The sequence below is a fragment of the Canis lupus genome, chromosome 3 (assembly GCF_048164855.1).
Source record: "Canis lupus baileyi chromosome 3, mCanLup2.hap1, whole genome shotgun sequence".
In the NCBI taxonomy this organism is placed as follows: Eukaryota; Metazoa; Chordata; class Mammalia; order Carnivora; family Canidae; genus Canis; species Canis lupus.
Window position 1 is genome coordinate 65,228,152 of NC_132840.1, and position 19,289 is coordinate 65,247,440.

Sequence of the window (19,289 nt, forward strand, 5' to 3'; positions counted from 1 at the left end):
TTTTAAATTAGATATTTTTTAAAGTAGGCTCCATGCCTGGTGTGGGGTCCAGTGCAGTGCTTGAATTCACAACCTTGAGATCAAAGACCTGAGCTGAGATCAAGAGTTGGACACTTAACTGACTGAGCCACCCAGGCACCGCACTCTTTTTTTTTTTTTTTTTAATGCTTTTATTTGGGGAGTACAGGCCTGTGGATGGAGGATGTGAATTATATGTAACTGTAGATAAGGTGAGAGTCAGTGCCTAGCTGGCTCAGTCAATAGAGCATGCCACACTCTTGATCTCAGGTTCATGAGTCCAAGTCCAATGTTGGGCCTAGTACTTACTTAAAAAAAATGAGTTCATATATGTGTAACTATTGTTTTTTTCCAGAGTCAAGGTAAAACAATTTCCTCAGAAGTGGTATTTCTCCTGAGCCTTACTTTACTGATCTCAGACTGTGTGATGTAGATAGCAGAAGGTGGTTCCACTGGGGGGCAGCAGAGGCCAATTCTTTGCATCACACACTGGCAGCAGTTTAGATCAACAGCAAAGATGAAGATGCAAAGTAGTTAAAATTTCTACTGTGACAACTTTGAAGAGTTTATGGTTTGTGGAAAATACTGGTACTTTATGGAATAGATAAGGAAGAGAATTTTTTTAAAGTGCCCTTTATTGTTTTGTAAATTGAAATAAAGTGAAAAGACAATTTCTGTGAGCCTTAATTTACTGAAGGTTACTCTGAATATCTTAGGTATCAGATGGGAGCAATCTTTGCTAGTGAAAATTCTTGTTGCTTTAATTCCTTTAGGTTAGATTTATGAAGATCCTGTCTTCAGCCTGCTGCTTCTTGGTAGATAATGGTTCTTTACACGGCCTTCTTCCTTGGTCTAGTTGCTATTTAGAATTGAAAGTTTTTTTTTGTTTTTTTGTTTTGTTTTTTTTTTTTTAAAGGGCAAAACCAGTTTTTTATTTTGCATCAGGAAGCATTGAACTGGGATACAGCAGGGCCAGGACAGCTACAGAGGTAGATAAGTAGGCTGATATTTTTTTAGGAGTCGTTGAGTTCCGTGAGTTCCAGGGCTTCTTCATTGCTCTCCTGCTGTCTGTTCTCAACACAGCAGGCAGAGTGATCCTTTTAAACACAAGTCAGATCATGTCAGTGCTCTGATAGCTTCCTCTTCCCTCAGAATAAAAGCCAATAACTTGATATTATTCAATCTCCTCTAGCCTTCCTTTCAATTCCCCTATGTACCATGCTGTACACTGGTGGAGTGGTTTTGTTCATGCCGAGCATATTCCTCCCTGCACCCCCCCCCCCCCCCCCCAATCATGATCCTTTTATATTACTGTTTCTTTTGCTGGAATGGTTTTTCCTCAAGGATCTGCATGGCTATATTTCTTAACCTAGCTATCTTAACCCTGCTCCAGCCACTCCTCCTCACTTCACTCTGTACTTTCTTTTTTCCATAGCACTTAATGCTTTCAAATATACTAAGCATTTCTTTATTACATTGTTTCTCTTTCTCTTCACCAGAATGTAAGTTACATAAAGGCAAGGAAATATGTCTACTTAATTGATATACCCCGAGTGCTTAGAACCCAGATTTTGCACAGAGTTGGCAGTTGAGATAACACAATTACTTTCTCAAATCAGACTCATGAATTAGAGCTTACCTAAAATTAATTAATCCACTGCAGTATAACAAATTACCCCACAATGTAGTGTCTAAAACAAGAACTGTATATTATCTCACAGTTTCCCTGAATCAGGAATCTAGGTGCGGCTCATTTGATTCCTCTGGCTGCTCATCTGGATCCTTACAAGTCTGTGGTCAAGGTGTCACAGGGTACTTGAAGGTTCAACTGGGGTGGATCCTGTTCTAAGCTTGTTCACCCTGCTTGTTGGCAGGTGCCTCTCTGGTCCTTCCACATGGCTTTTCTTTTTGTGGGGCTTTTTATAACATAGCACCTGGCCTCATCAGAGAGAGTAAGCGTAAGGGGGAAGCAGCAGTGTCTTGTGACCTAGATTTGGAACTCAAACTCCATCTTACTTGGGGTAGCCTAGTGATTACAGAAATCAGCCTTACTCAGTGTGGGGAAGACCACAAAGGTGTGAATGCCAGAAGGCCCAGCTCTTTGGGAGTTGTTTTAGTAGCTGTCTACCACTCCTAATAGCAAGCTTTCCTAGTAATTTCAAGGGTAAGGGAAGGTAATTAATGACAAGGAATATGTGAGGCAGGAAGAGGTCTGCCTCTTCCATAGCTCCACAGGGCCATTCTCGACACCTCAGGGCAGGCTCTGACCCAGCTTGACCTCGTGGTCACTGAGCCATACATGCCCTTTATCACTTCCATAGATGGGCTATTGGTGTACTCAGTTACATGCTGCTTATAGAGACCTCTTCCTTGCATCCACAGACTTTAAATGAACTCGGTACATCCTGTTATTAACATCTCCTAGATGAGGGCTCACATGTGAGCATATGCCAAGTTTGTTTCCCAGAAGGCCTGTCATTAGTATATTTATGAGGAGATTTGACTGCATCACTTTTTCATTTTCAGCCAGAGGAGCCTCTTCCCTAAGAGAATGAACAGGTTGTAGCTTAGACATTTACTTTCTAACACTCAAATATCTGTTGAGTGAACAAATGCAAGAACTCATTTAGTCTTCATGTAAGCCTTATGAGAGAGGAAACAATTTCTTAGGGATTATGCGGTAAACTGTATCTAAGATCCCTCTGGAAATACCAGGGCAGGGATTTGTATTTGGGTCTTTCTGACTCTACAACTCCTCTTCTTGCCTGTGTGCCCCAGACCAGATGTTTTCATTTGGTGAAATGTAGTGGCTGCGGCTCCCAGGTGGGGCTTCCAGAAGGTTTGAAAGCCAGGTGCTGGGAGAAGGAAGGTAGATATTTTTATTGAAACTTGCTGCTGTTTGTGATCTTGAAGATAAACTAAAAATAAATTTATTTTCCTTCTTTATTTGGATTACGAAGGACAGATATCCCATGGTAGATCAACACTATCCTTAAAAGTCAAGAAATTTAGATTTGGATCTGACTCTGTCACCTGATGGCTTTGGACCCTTTGACCAGTTCTTAATCTCTTTAAGCTTTAATATCTTCTCTTGTAAGATGGAGTTAATGATCTCTTTCAGTAGTTTCCAGAAAGTATAATTTCAGGTAGTATAATTTTTAGGCAGTACTTTTATGTATGTTTTCTTCCTGCTTTTAATGTATTAAAACTTAGTTTAGACTCTTTTTAAATTCTGGGAACAGAGTTGATAGACTGTAAGGACGTCTACCTTTTCTCTGTGAGCTCCCTAAATCCTTGTTCTTAATCAGTGTGTTAGAAGCTTTCCATACAACCCACCGTAACCAACTTGGTTTCTTCCCAATTATTGTGAGCTTTGTCTGTCAAACTGCTATGGTGTACCTGTTTCCAAGTCCTTACACTGCACCTGGCTCTATTTTTCCCAGAATATTTTACAGTCTGTCCTTTTCTCTTACATCTAGTGTAGAGTCTTTAGCTATTCTGTGAGTCAGAGATCACCCTTTTCCTGGAATAAGCTCTCCTTTGTGCCATATTGTGCAGGAGGAACAGAGCAGTTGGAGTCTGGTTCCTCTGGCCATCTGCGTGCGTTCTGCATGGCTGACTGCACTGTTGTCTTCAGTGGCGAGGCGCTCATGGGGCTGCTTACCCCAGGAAAGACTACGGTGTAGGGAGGATAGAAGGAGATGCAGAGAGGGGGCAGAAAGAAGGCTGTGGGATAGCAGTGTGCCCAACAGTTGTCTCTGTTTATCCACCTCCTGATCCTACTTCTGTGAACAATGACTAGTATTTAAGAATCGCGGGTATAGAACTTGAGGCTCTGAAGGGACCTGGATCATCTCCTTCAAACTATTTATAAAGGAGTGCAATATATGGTGATAAAGGGACTCATTATTCCAAGGTTATAAAGATAATGAATAGTACAGCTGGGGCTTGAATTCAGTTCTTTTGACTCTAAATCCAGTGTTCTATCTGCTTACACAACTTCGGGTGGTTTGTTTATATCTGTCACTCACCAAATATTTAGTGAGCAGCTCTTAGGTACAAATGTATGGTAGGTAGGAAACATGTATTCATATATGTCCTCAAATTTCTGGTTGAGATAAGGAAGTACCCTGATGTTGATAGTACTAAGATGTGTTCAGTAAAGTGAGAATGACACAAAAGATGGAGATTTTGAAAGCATATATATTTTTGTTTTCTACTTCATATTTGTGTTTTGTTATAAAAATAGTGTTTGTTTACTGTATAAATTATAGACATTGGCAGAACATACCACCCGCATCTTACTACCTAGAAAAGTTCTCATATATATTTTTAGAATTACAAGAAGTGGCATGTTTGGGTGGTTCAGTTGGTTAAATGTCTACCTTTGGCTCAGGTCATTATCCCAGGGTCCTGGATCAAGCCCCATACTGGGCTCCGCACTCAGCGGGGAGCCTGCTTCTCCCTCTACTTTCCCCACTGCTTGTGTTCTCTTTCTCCCATGAGGGAGAAAACTCTTTATTTAGAGCTCACTCTCTAAATAAAATATTCCAAAAAAATTACAAAAGGACTTATTCTGAAACAGACTCTCTTATGGTCTGATCTGTAATTTGAAGAACCAGGCTAGGAGATCTGGCAGTCATGAACACTGCCAGATCTTGTTACAGTAGTAGTTGGAGGTCTGAATGGGCAAAGTTTAAGGGACATTTAAGGTCTCAGCTAGAATGGAGTTTGTATGTTGGGAAATAGGCATTGGAGTAGTTGAGGACTAGTGGTTATTGGGTAGAAGGCAGATTACTGCCAGAAAGGCAAGGCTTTTTCCTCCTTCGGTCCAGAGTTTGTTTCGAGGTTATTTCAGTGGAAGAATTACCACTGGGACCCAGAAGTCCGTGGTCTGGGTCTCCCAAGTTTAGTTAGAAATGCTCGTGAGCTGTAGGATGTGGAGTTAAGTTTCTGGGTGTTAGAGAATCATGATCAGCCTATTAAGGATCTTTCTTTCTGGAAAGAATCCTGGAGAGCTGAAAAAGGTAATGAACTGGAAGTTTAAAGCCTCTGATATATAATAATTAGCTAGTGGTTTTTGTTTTTGTTCCATATTTCTGGATTTATATATATATATTTTTTATAACTTCTTGGTCTTTCCAGAAATTTATTTTCTCTACCAATTGCTATAAAAAACTGGCAAATTAATGTAAAATGAATTTTCTCCTAAATTCTAAAGGCTACATAAATGTAACATGGTGTTACTACTGATGGTGCAAGTGAGATTTTTTTGTGTGTGTGTGTTTCATATGCAGGGCTTTTTATTTGGTGCCTGGAATGTTTCTTACAATAACCTGTCTAAAATGGAGTTCCAAGATGTAGATCTTGTGAAGAATGTTTATTTCTCTTTATACAAATACCAAACTTCAGCCCTTGAATACTGCTTTTGAAATATAATAAAAAGCTAGATCATGGGTTATAGGCTATCCTTATAAGCATTTGAAAAAAAAAAGAAATGTGGTTCTGCCTTCTTTTTAGATGTGTTTTTTATTTTTGAAATGAAAGCTTACTGGAAATTTTTGGGTATTGTATGTGGAAGATAGTTTGTGCTTTATGCTGTTTCAGGGAAAAAAATGTGTATGATGTTAAGTAGGTAATGTGGCCAGTGATGGTTTTTTTGATAAATGTTTGCCTGGTGGGATTCAACTTTGGACATTTTTTCCATTTTCCTTTGGGAATTCTGTTCTTTTAGATTTCAGGGTTGCACTCTGTTTTAACCTTGTGCAGATCTGTCTTTTAGCTATTACAGTTGTAAAAGGTTTGGATATGGCCCTTGTGTGACTTGAATCTGATCCATTCTTCCAGATTGTCCTAGGTTGCATGAATGGGTAGACAAGATAGATGTAGTGATTAGGCTTATGATTCCTGTTTTGGACTCTGTCTGAAGATCTGAGGACTTCAACGGGTGCTGTTTTGATACCTTAGAGATTTCTCTTTACTCCTTTACTGGCTTCAGAAGTTGAGATGGCTCTCAGACACCTTCTCTGCTCTGGGTGTCACTTCACTACTTCCTAAACTAGCGATTTCTGCCTTCACAGATGGTTTAGTCCAACACTGTGTAGGGAGAATGCTTTAAATTCATATATCTTCATAGTAAATGATGATGAAACATTTGAATCATAATAGTTGGTGTTGAAATACAGCAAGGAAGGTATTTGGCATTAGTTTCTCATTTATGAAACAGTAAAAGGAATAAATGTATGTTCCACTTTTTTCCTTTCTCTCCCTGTTCGATACACATGCATTTAGAAACCCTAGAAAAAGCTAATAAGCATGAAGAAGATGAAACTATCCACTGGACTCAATCAAATGCTGCCTTTTCTCCCTGGTAAACTTGACTCTCCCCTAATGTCTGACTAATTTGTACTTTTTTAGGTCTCTGCTCTTAGATGTCATTTGCTCAGGGCAATTTTCTTGACTCCTAGACAGCATTCAGTAGGGCTGTCTGTTACATCTTTAAAGCTTCCAGTATGCCTACTGTAACACTCACACCACTTTATTGTTAGTTACTGGTTTTAGTGTCTGTTCCTGATTGTCTATAAGCTCTGTGACAGCCAGAACTATGTCTGTTGTAGTGCCTGGCATTTAGTGGCCCCCTAAAAATGTTTTTCAATTTATAAATTTAAGAGAACTTTTAAAGCACTTTTAATAGGATTTATTTCATACTTTTCTGTGTGTGTACACAAATATACGTACAAGTATTTCTGTTAAAGATATTACACTGGAATTTCACCTTGTGTGTACAAGGGGAGTTTTGAAATCAACATGAGGTAAAAATTGCTCTTCTGTCTTTTAATACCTACAGTAAGTCAACATAGTCAGTTTTTCCCTCCAGTGTTCAATGATAAAATTGTACTTACATACAGTGGTATGCTATCTCTCTATACACTGGCAGCCATTGTCCTCCAAAACCAGACTCTGATGTACCTTTCTGGCAGTCTTTTCTGGTGTCCACTTAGTTGCACTGGCTTCCGTTGGATTTCTTCTATCTTTAGTTAGCTAAGTTTGCCTTGTATTTTTCTGGTTTCTATTCCTTTGTTCATGCTATGCTCCCCCTTTGAAGACCTTAGTTTTTCCCTTTTTGTATTTACTTTCAAGATCCTCCCCAGATTCATCTGCTCTGACAGATGTGTGTTTCTCTGGCCAACCCTGAGTGGTCTCTTTCCACTTCATGGCATTTATTGCCCCTGGTCATCCTTTTACATTTAGTAATGTACCATCTTGGGGAATGTTCTCTTGGATCTCTGGCTTTTGTGTGTGTTTGTGTTTTCTAGTCAGCTAGATTATTAGATCACTGAAAGACAGGGATACTCTTTTATTTCTTTGTGTTCTTCATAGTTTATGCCTGGCACAATGTTTCTCCATAAATAATGTATTTAACTATAAAAATTTGCTCCTCCTATTATAGCATGAATCCTGAACAGAGTGCTTTGATGAGAATACTTTTTCTTTTGTTTCTTAAAAAAAAAAATTCTACAAACACCCAATTCCATTTTGGCTTACTGCTTGCACACAAGTTGTTGACACAATTTTTCATTTGAGCAGAGATTTGTTTCTTAAAACTGATGCCACTAAACAATTTTGCTCCCAAGGTATAAAATCCCCAGAAAGATGATTTGATTCCCTTAATGTATTGGGTACCATGTTTCTTAAATTAGTAATTGTATTATAATTCTCTTGTGGCTTGAATGGGGAATTATCTTTTTGCTATAAGTAGAGAGCTATTTAAGAAATTCTTTTTAGCGGTGCCTAGGTGGCTTATTTGATTAAGCCTTCACCTCTTGATTTTGGCTCAGGTTATGATCTCAGTCGTGAGATTAAGCCCTGTATCAGGCTCTGTGCTGGACATGAGCCTCCTGAAGATTCTCCCTCTTCGTCTGCTTTTCTCCCCCTAAAAAAAAAAAGAAAGAAAAATTCTTTTTAATTGATTTGTTTCTTAGGATCTGACTCTCCTCCTGTGGTATAGTTTAAAAGTCACTCAGAATTAGAACTGGTGGTGAAATTTTGAAAAAGATGCTCAGAGCCTTAGTTTTCTGTTACAGAAGTTAAAAAAATGGTATTCCTAATATTTACTAATTAAGTGAAGTTACTTCTGTGTTACCTATTCATCAGAGTGTTAAAATGTAAAATGAAGATTGCAATGATGTGGAAGAAATTTCTTGTTTTTTTAGGTACAAAGAGGATGGTGAAGCCTTATTAATTTTGCTTCCCTCAGAAGAAAAAGGGATGGTGCAGCAACTTCTCCAGAAGAAAGTGCCCGTGAAGGAAATCAAGTAGGAGCTGCTGCTGGGTGTCTTGATGTTATTGTTAGGAGAATAGAGAGACAATTATTATGCTGAGTATGGACACTTAATTCCCTCCTTCCTCTTCTGCTGTCTGGTTTGACTTTTTTGTTTGCTTGTTTTTTTTTTTTTTGTTGTTTTTTTGTTTTGTTTTTTTTAACAAGTTTTTGGAGAAAATAAGATGAAACAGAGAACTTGTTACTTTCAGCAGGCATTGGTGGATAAGATTTGTAGGGTTGTGTGTCCATTTTGGAGGACTGTGCTGTCCTTTGAAGACACTTAAATTGTCGGCAGAATTAGGATCAAAGTTTCACCTGTGCTGGGGTCCTTGAAACACTGGCTTTACTTGGAGGGTGTTTAGATTGGGGCAGTGGGCTGGAGGGGTTGGGTAAGAGTTTGATGGAACAATGCTGTGAGCTCTTAATTGCTGAGGCCCAGTGAAAATTTTCTACCTTTTGAATCTTTGATTTTTTATGTGATTTTATAATTAAAAGAGAGTAAAGAATACCTCATCCATCCCCTCCTACCACCATCTTGGCTTTACAGGAGTTGAGTGGTTCACTCTAAACTTAGGGAAACAAGTGGGATTTCTTTTGTGAGACGTAGACTCCTGTAAGAAATTCATTGTTTCCTGTATCCTCCCTTGTGGAGTTAAGTAATGATCCCATCATGTTGAGCCTAATTCCCGGATAATGAAAGCATTATTTATATCTTTGGGTACTTGTTTATTATTTGAAATTAGTTTTATGGTATTTGACTGAAAATGGAGGTACTTACAAAAATGACGTTAGAATAGATTTATTCTCTTTCATGGACAGTAGATCTCCCATGAGAAGGCTACTTTCTAACTTTATGGATGTAAGAAATAACCAGTGATAATTGAATGTTAACCTTAGTATCTTTCACACAGCCTGAGGCATCTAGAGAAGATTCCTGATCTTGATCTCCATCCCACCCCCTCCCTGCCCCGCCCTGCATTATGCCTAATACGTGATAGTCAAATTTATGTCTAGAGTAATTTCAGTCTACTCTGGTGATGAGAAATAATGTTACAGATTTAAAAATATTGAGAAAAATAGGAAAATGCTGTATGCTATCTTCAGTTTCTAAAATTGAGATGTCCTAGTTTAACCTTTATTTTTTTGTTACAAAGAATCAACCCAGAAAAACTTATTGACGTGCAGAAAAAATTGGAATCATTTTTAGCACAAGATAAAGATTTAAAAGAAAGAGCTCAAAGGGTAAGTTGTTGGAGTGGACCATTTATGAAAGTTAAAATTCATTGTTTTCTGTTACTTTTAGGTTTCATTATTATGCTTCAGATAGTCAAGTAGTGCAATTTGCAGATAATTTTAGCAGATTCTTTAACTTTTAAAAAGACTATATATTTCTTAGAGTAACCTGGGAAACTGTCATTCAGCTCTGTGCTTCTTCAGCAAACTTACATAATTTCTTATATGAGGTTAAATTTCTAGAGAGCATAGCACTTCTACTAAATTGCCTTTTAGGAATGAAGTTTTAATCTATAAATAGTACTTAATGTTCCTAAATTACTTTTTTGACTTAGAAATCCTTTTGATTAGCAAATACAAAGAATTCTCACTTTTCCTTAAACTTACTTTTTAATTCTTAGAGTGCCCTGTGCCTCCTAACCTGCTTTAGGAAAGGAATAAGGAAAATAATTTTGTGTTGTGCTTACAGCTACCCAGTCTTTAAATTGGATGAATATTTGAGTCCGGGTCATAAAGCTCACTCTTTTCACCATACTTTTAAGTACATTGATTATGAGATCTACATACGATCTCCATCTCTGTATCTCCCCAAATGTATCAGCAGTGAGTTAAGAGAGTCAGGATTCAGAGTCAGGATTTCAGCAGATACATGAAGTGAGGGGAAGGAAATAAAAGATGTGGAAAGAGCATCCTAAGTAGATAAGGAGTCTGAGCAGAAAAACGATCCATAGTAAGGCTTTTATGTTATGGTTTGGAAACTGGATATTCTCGGGAAGGAAGTTTTATTTAAAGAGCAGATCTTACATTTCTTTTTAAAAATTAACTTATGTTATATTTTATCAAGTTAGCCTCACTGTGCTTAAAATAACACAAGTGATGAAAGCTAAAATTTGAATGCTTGCTTGGTGTTAAGCACTTAGTCATGACATGACTCTGCTACATGGCAATTTGATGTGTGTTCTTAACTTCATCTTCCCAACAGCCCATGAGGGAGGGGATATTGATGTGGTTTTATACAGGAGTAAATAGTAGATTGAGAAAATTATAGATTGTCCAGGGTCACATAAGCTCTTAAGTAGCAGGCCCAAGACTGAAATCCTTGTGTGACTTTCTTCAGGACTTCCATCAGGAGAAATATAAGACAACCAAATATTGAACTGTGCAAAGTTGAATTCTAGAAGCTCACTTCACCTAAAATCTAATGAAAAGGACCTTTAAAGGCAAAAAATTTTTCTTAATTTTTGGACTTGCAAACATCTATGTGTATATTTTGTTTAAGAGACATACATTAAGTTAGGAGTTAAACCTTTTAACGGTTTTATTTTTTTATTTTTTTAAATTTTTATTTATTTATGATAGTCACACACAGAGAGAAAGAGAGAGGCAGAGACACAGGCAGAGGGAGAAGCAGGCTCCATGCACTGGAGCCCGACGCGGGATTCGATCCCGGGTCCTCAGGATCGCGCCCTGGGCTAAAGGCAGGCGCCAAACCGCTGCGCCACCCAGGGATCCCTTTTTAATGGTTTTAGAAATAGTATGCACATTTAAAAATATACATGAATTCTGAAATGTCGTGACTTGCATACTTAAGAGGCCATTCAGTTATGAATCAGGAAATAAGGAACATTGGAAGGATGTTTCACTGGTTTGTGCATACAACAAATGAGGCTTCCAGAACAAAGATTATAGAATGCACATTGAAATAAATGATGTGATTTATTGGGTGTCACGCATGGTTTAACAGAATGGCTAACTGTGTGCCAGCAGCACCAAGCTATCTAGTTTCATAGAAGTGATTTTCTAGCCTTTGATTATAATATGGATAGAACAAAAATGATAGGCTACATAAGGGGTGATTATTTTTTTTATTTTAATTTTTTTTGTGAACAATTGTAGGGGAAAAAATAAAATTATCCTTGAACTGTAGCCATTCATTGTTTTTCATGCCTATGGAGATAGGGAAAATAGTTTGAAGAGAGGATTAGTGTAAAGTTAGAGCAAATGTGAAGTTCAGGGAATATAGAAATGGGAGTTAAGTATACTTTACAAAAATTAATTTTAAAATAATGCTTCCTTAGATGTGTTTCATCATCTTTGATTATGGCTGACAAATAATCAGGATCATATTTACTTTTTTGGCTTATATAGTTCTTGATATAAAGATTCCTTTTTTCTTTTTAAACACCAAAGAAAAATAACTCAGGTTGATGCCAAATTAATTGAAATGATAATATAAAAGGGAAGGCTTTAGAAATAAACGTTATTCTAAAAAAAAAAAAAATAAACGTTATTCTGTTATGATTTTATTATGCTTAATTTAAATACAGTAACATTTTATTTTGTTGGAAAACATATTCTTTGACTACTAAAATAATTATTACTGATAGCTACTGTTTATTGGTATTTACTGTATTCCCAGAAGATACACCAAGGTACTCTAGATGCATTTTTCTGGTTATCTTTTTGTAACGCTTTAAATAGAAGGTGCTCTGATCTCTGAATGAGGAAATTGATAGAGATACAAGAGATATGCTCAGCTATTAAGATAATGAGCTCAGATTGTCATCTGTATTATTCCAAAGCCTATATTTTCCCCTTCTTATACCATATTGCAACAGAATGATACTATCATTGAGAATAGCTTTTTGAGGTGATATTCTTTGTTGAGTTGGCTTGATGAAACAAATTTAAGGTCTTATCTAATTATCTAATATTACAGTTCTAAATAGGTAGGTTGTATTTTTTTTTTTTTTTTTTGGTGGAATGGAGATATGCCCAACTATTTTTTAAGATTTTTTACTCCTGTTGAATTTATCCCTTTGGTTAATTTTCTTTTATCTTGATTTATTTTCCATTCCTATTATATGTCATACTTTTAAACCTCTTATTTTTACAGTGTTTTGTCTCCTATATACGTTCAGTATATCTGATGAAGAATAAAGAAATATTTGATGTGAGCACATTACCTGTACCTGAATATGCCCTGTAAGTATTCATATTACAGTTTTGATTGTGAATCCTCAAAGGTAGAGCTCATTTGTCTGAAACCTGGTTCTCTGAGAGGCCTTCTTGAAACTACTCTGCCTTATTAAAAGAATCTGTTAAAGATCTGTAGAGAAAAAGAGATTGTGTTAACTAGAAAACTAGGTGAATGTTCCTTTTTTTTTTCTTGTCATACACAAGTTTCTTAGTTCAAAGTGAAAATTTCTGAGTGTTACATTGGCCGTTTCCTATAGTTTTGTCTTAGTGGAGATGGAGAACAATTTTTTTTTTAATAAATGAATTTTTTATTGGTGTTCAATTTACCAACATACAGAATAACACCCAGTGCTCATCCCGTCAAGTGCCCCCCTCAGTGCCCGTCACCCATTCACCCCACCCCCTCCCCTCCTCCCCTTCCACCACTCCTAGTTTGTTTCCCAGAGGGAGTCTTTATGTTCTGTCTCCCTTTCTGATATTTCCCACACATTTCTTCTCCCTTCCCTTATATTCCCTTTCACTATTATTTATATTCCCCAAATGAATGAGAACATACACTGTTTGTCCTTCTCCGATTGACTTACTTCACTCAGCATAATACCCTCCAGTTCCATCCATGTTGAAGCAAATGGTGGGTATTTGTTGTTTCTAATGGCTGAGTAATATGAGATGGAGAACAATTGATAAGCATTGTTGGAAATCTTTAAATGTCTGCAGTTCTCTTGTTCTTTGGAATGCTGACCTGGTACACTGTAGACATTCTTTTTTTATGCTTTGATTACGAGTTTCCTTATCAGTTCTTCCCTTATTTTAGATTGATTGCCATAACTGCGTGCTTTATTGCTTGGATATTCTTTGTGTTGTGGTGTTTCTTATAGGTGCTCACAGTTACCATGGCAAAATGTCCCTGTTTAGTAACTGAGGTTACTATTACAAAAAAAAGGAACTCTTGGTTTTGTTTTGGCTTAGTATTTGAAGGACTTTTTTTCCTAACCTTTCAGCTATAAAGGAGGGAATGCTCATTTTTTCAGTGGGGTTCTTACCTGTGGGAAAAGCATTGACAAAATCCTATAGAAGCACTGTTGAGGTTAATAATACATTAAATGTCAGCATAAAACTTCCCAGCCTGTGATAAAATATATATTTTCAAGGCAAAGTCTGTATATTTGGGCCTACTCTCCAGGAATTCGAATGTCTTTACCTGTAAATGGTGTCTGATAAAAACTCATTTCTGGGCAAGCTGCTATTTTCTGCTCTTCATGTTGGATTGTAAGTTTAGTATAACAGGTAATTTGTCATTTTTAACATTTTAGAGTGATTGAAATTACTAGATAACAGTGTGAGGCTCCTGACTCTGTGTGTAGGTATTGATAGAAGACTGCATACCATGTATATAACATGTTTTTGTCGCTTATCTGTTTATGTAGCAGTTACTAATTTCACCATTTCTGAATACAATTCATGGTTTAGGTTATTAGCTCCTTTTTGTACTCTATGAAGAAGTTCTATCCTGGTTTTCTGATCGACTTACTGAGACATTAGCAAATAGGAGAAGCACAGGGTTTTAACACTGGAGGGTCATAATTATGGGACATTTTGTTGCTGCCAGCACCAGGAATTCTCATCTGTTCATAGTTGAAGACCTTTGCTTTTTATTGGTGATGTTTAGGAAAGACAGAAAGTTAACTTCTGAGCCTAAATTATTGATACAGTTTAATTTGGTGTTGTCGCTTAATTTTTGTGGATGTTTAGATGTGTAATTTCCTTGATCTATAAATTGCCTTAGAAGCCCTTTGTTACCTAAAGCAGTGTTATGTATGTAGGATATAATAAATGATTTAAAAAACCATTTTCCTAAAGAAACATGTTTTGAATAGCTATTATGTATAGTTCATTGTGCTAGATGTTAAAATTATAGATGTATGTACTCCTACCTTAAAGGAGCTCCAAGTTTTAAGTAGCTGAGATAGAACCATAAATGCAAAAAAAAAAAAAAAAAAGAAACATAAATGCGATTGTAATACACTGAGAGAAACGCTCTGGCAAATGATAGGTAGTGGCTGCCTGTGTGGCAGGCAGTATTTTAAGTGTATTGCTTCTATAAACTCATTTTATTCTTATAACAACCCTGTGGTGTTGGTACTGCTCATGCCATTTTGCAAATAAGAAAACTAAGTATAGAGGTTAAGTAATGTCTTTTGGCCACAAAGCTAGTGTGTGACAGTCAGGATTTGAACCTCTGCAGTCCCATTTCTGAGTGTATGCTTTACCGCCGTACCTCTCAGTTTCTTGGATCTTGTCTCCTAGCAAAGAGGCAATGGATTCATGTTATAATGTTGGCTGTTTATCATAGCAGGCCCGGCTTTAGGAGTTTATTTCCAGGCTGTTAGTGGGCACATAGGACTTGGGAAAGACCTGATTATAAAGTCAATCTTGATTTTAGAAAGGGAAAGTAATTTTTCTTTTCTTTTTTGGTCTTTTGTTTAGAAATCCTTTTTTTTTGTAGAAGAGATATTATTAAGTGACTATTATTAAGTGACTTATTAAGTGTTTATGAGGAGAGGATGGTGACAATGTGGGTTTATTCTTTGCAGAAAACTGTTCTGTCCTTTCATGTCTTTTTCCACATCCGTGTCTTTTTCAGCTTTAGTATTTATGTTTCACAAAGTGTTTTCACATAGTTAGCAAGTCAGGTTGTTACAACAGTTGTGAGATGGGCCTGATAGGTCCTGTTACCCCATCTTTGTGGCAGCTGAAGCTGAGAGGTAAACTGGACATACGCAGTTTGGGTACATGAGCTGTTCCCTTGTTTCTGGTCTTGTGTTTTTTGTTTTTTGTTTTTTAAAGATTTTATTTATTTATTTATGAGAGACACACAGAGGCAGAGATATAGACATCGGGGGAACCCGATGTGGGGCTTGATCCTGGGACTCCAGGATCCCGCCCTGAGCCGAGGGCAGACGCTTAACTGCTGAGCCACCTAGGTGTTCCGTGTTCTTTATTTTGTACCTTGTTAACCTCTTAATGAAAAATGATGTATCACCAGTGTTTTCTGACAGGTGTTCAGTATTTTTTGGATCTGCTTTTCGATTACCTAACCTGTCAAGATTGAGTTGTATCTCAGAGAAGTGTTTTTATTAAAATTGTCGCATGGTACCATAAGCACACCATCAGTGTCCTGAGATAACTATTTTCATTTGTTCATATTTAAGGTCTCTTGGTCTTGCTGTGGCACCACGGGTAAGATTTCTTCAGAAAATGCAGAAACAACCCACCAAAGAATTGATGGTGAGCCAAGATAATCAAGTGATTGAGCCAAGGGCTCCCTCCCTCACCAATGATGAAGTAGAAGAATTTAGAGCCTACTTCAATGAGAAAATGTCCATCCTTCAGAAAGGTGGGAGAAGACAAGAAGAGACAGAGTACACACTGGCTAATGGGATTAGTGATGAAGAGAAGGAAGATGAGGAAGACCTGGAAGAGAAGCTGACAAAAGCAAAAGAGTCTCAGCCTCAATCTGTCCCTCTCACTGGGGAGGCCAAGGAAGCTTCTGGGCAATTCTTGGACAGAGATGAGGAAGAGGAGGAAGATGGACATGATGCTGATTTCTTTACAGTGAAGAGGCACAATGTATTTGGGTTGGATCTGCAGGAGAATAAAGCACTACAGGTAAGTTTACCACTAGTGGAGGGTCTTCTGTGATTTCCTGCCATTTCTTACCTTATGCTGCTTGTGGCCTTTGGGGGATTATGGGGGAAATAAGACTAGGAGAAATTTGTAGAATGACTTTCTTTGCAGTGAACTCTCCCCTCCTTCTCCATATTTAAAGATGGAATAGGTGCCTGAGAATTCTTCTTGTTTATAACTTTGGGAACTCTAAGAAGGCTGACAATTTTAATCTTCTCATTTATTGTTCTTCTGAGGCATATTTTAAAAGTAGCCAAAGTCATGGTTACAGGGTTATGGAAGGCAGGTGATGGGGTTCTGTGGTTTATGGTGTGAGGAGCCTTCACCATGATTCTACTTTCTGATTTAAATCATGATAGATGTTCCTTACAACAATTTAATCTTCCTAAGCAAGAGTTTTACTTTTAATGAGACGTTTGCTTTTGGGCACCAACCCAGTAGTATCTTAAATAGAAAGCCAGCACTTTTTAGAGGCCACTTATGAAGGTTTATTAAAAGTTTCATGTAGATACTTTGTTTCTCCATAGCTCCCTGCTAGGAGAAATAAAAGGGATAATTCAGATGAAGCATCTGTTTTCTGGAGAATTTGTAGGTGTACAGTAAATGTATTTCTCCTTTCCTTCCCCTTCTTGTTCCCCTCCTGTTTTGTATATCTCTGCTTTTTTTTTTTATCATTTCTTTAAAGCGAATTGAATAAAAAAATGAAGCCAAGCTCTTATTTTTTTATACAGTGTTCTGTATACAGTGTTCTGAGTAGTTTTGGAATACTAAATTTTGAACTTTGAAACTTGGATAGGTGTTTAAGTAACTAAATAAAAATCTTGGAAAGGTAGCAAACATCCTTATTGAGTACTTCATATATAATCAGGCATTTTCTAAACATTGTCTCATTTGGTCCTTGAATAACCCTGTGAGGTAGGTACTATTTCACTATATAGGTAGAGGGAAAAAACAGCTAGGACACAGAGACTGTAAGATAGTGAGGTGCACAGCTTGTTACTAACATAGTTAGAATTTGTGCTTAAGTATTCTGATTTGATTGAACAAGAAAAGGAATACTGAGCTTGTTTTTGAAGTGTGATTTATCACTTTTCCTTACAGAATTGATATACTTTGTGCGGTATGTGATAAATCTGTGGTTAACCTAAGGCCACAGAGATTTTCTCCTGTGTTTTCCTTGAGAGGTTTTATAGTTTTAGCACTTAAATTTTGGGCTAGGGTTTATTTTAGCTTAATATTTGTGTACATTGTGAGAGAAAGGTTAATATTTAAAAAAAATTTTTTTTAATGGATGTCCAATTGAACCAGTACCTTTTGTTAAGTAGTTCTTTCTCTATGCAATAATCTTGACCCTTTGTACACTGTTGACTATGTATTTGTTGGTCTTTTTGACTCACTTTCATTTCTATAGCTATCCTTTCATCAGTAACATCCATCTTTATCAGCTTCATGGTAAATCTCAAATTAGGTAGTACAAGTCTTCCAACTGGATATTTAAAAAAATTTGTTTTGGTTCTTCTTGGACCACTGCATTTCCATGTAAGTTTTTGAATCATTTGGTTAATTGGTACAAAAACATCTTACGATATCTTTTTTGAGATTGCATTGAAATCTTTAAATCTGTTTGGGGAGTATTGATATTTTGAGTCTTCTGTTTGGGGAATATGGCCTGTCTTTCCATTTATTTAGGCCTTTTAATGTCTTTTTGTGTGGTTTTATAATTTTAAGTATGCATACTTCCATGTTTTTTCTTAGATTCATCTCTATTTCATAGTTTTCAATGCTATTATAAATTACACTTTTAAAATATAAATTTCTAATTCTTGCCAGTATATAGAAATACTGCTTTTTTTTTTTTTTTTTTGTATGCCAGTAATTCTAAACTGGCGTGTTGGTTCTAGTGGCTTTATTTTTGGAGATTCTTTGGGATTTTCTCTGTAGATGGTCATGGGGTTTGTGAAGAAAGATGGTTTCATTTCTTTTTTCCAAGTTGTGTGCCTTTTATTTCATTTTCTTAATTATACTGTATGTTGAGTAAGTGGTGGTGAGAGTGGCCATCATTGTTCTGTTCCTGGTCTGTGAGAGGGAAGACATTCAGTCTTTTAGGATTACATCTAATGTTAGCTATAGGTTTTTTGTAAATGTCTTTATCAGGGTAGGAAGCTTCTGTTCTGTTAGTAGTTGGGCTGGTGTATTTATCAAAATGGATGGCAAAAATTTTGTCAGATCCTTTTTTTTTCCCAACTTCATTAAGGTGAACATATATAGTTCTTTTGATACATTGATTTTATTTTTAATGTCAAATCAACCTTAAATTCCTATGATAAACTTTAGTCATGGTGTGTTTTAGCTCTTGCAGGATTTTGCTTGCTAATATTTTGTTAAGGGTCTTTATTTCTGTGTTCATAAGGGATATTTGGCTTAATCTCTTCTAATGACTTTGGGACTGTGACACATTTTTAAAAGTTTTTGATACATTTTGCCAAACTATCCAAAGAGCAGTCATAGTCATTGCCCACTTACTTACTCGAACACTGAATATTAACATTTTTTTACTATTTTGAAAAAAAAATCAATGTGAAATGTGTTTACCATATGAATTTCTTTCTTTGGTTCTATTATTGAACATTATTCATTTATTTCACTTGTATAATTTTTATGTATGTATATTATGTTTTCCCTTGCTATGATACTGTTTTTTTCTGTTGATCTCCAAAGTGTCCTTAAACATTAGTTACTGTCTCTGGCTTTAATATTCCTTGTCACACAAAGTTGTGTGTTGCCCTGCCTCCCTTACTGGATTCTGAATTCCTTGAAGTTAATGTCTTGCTGACTAGTAGTACGTGGTTAGGACTGGTACGGTGTCTAGTTCATGTTGAATTTCAAAGATATTTCATGAATGAATTAGTGAATTACTGAAATTCTTATTCTTTCACTTTGATTGTTTTGTTTGCTGTGAATTTCATATAATTCATGCATGTGGGGTGTATTTTTGGAAATCTATGTTTTGAAACTGTAAGATTTTGAAAATAGATAAAATTTATCAGAT

General features: G+C 36.6%; 1 protein-coding gene across 3 annotated transcripts in view; it reads left to right on the forward strand.

The window, feature by feature from the left end:
* Positions 1-19,289, forward strand: part of DDX10 (DEAD-box helicase 10) — a 252,528-nt gene that overhangs the window by 32,770 nt on the left and 200,469 nt on the right. For all 3 annotated transcript variants that reach the window (XM_072821875.1, XM_072821874.1, XM_072821876.1), the window contains 4 exons: positions 8,232-8,333; positions 9,496-9,583; positions 12,471-12,559; positions 15,766-16,222. In XM_072821875.1, coding sequence (XP_072677976.1) covers positions 8,232-8,333; positions 9,496-9,583; positions 12,471-12,559; positions 15,766-16,222 — 736 coding nt within the window. The remainder of the gene's footprint in view (positions 1-8,231; positions 8,334-9,495; positions 9,584-12,470; positions 12,560-15,765; positions 16,223-19,289) is intronic.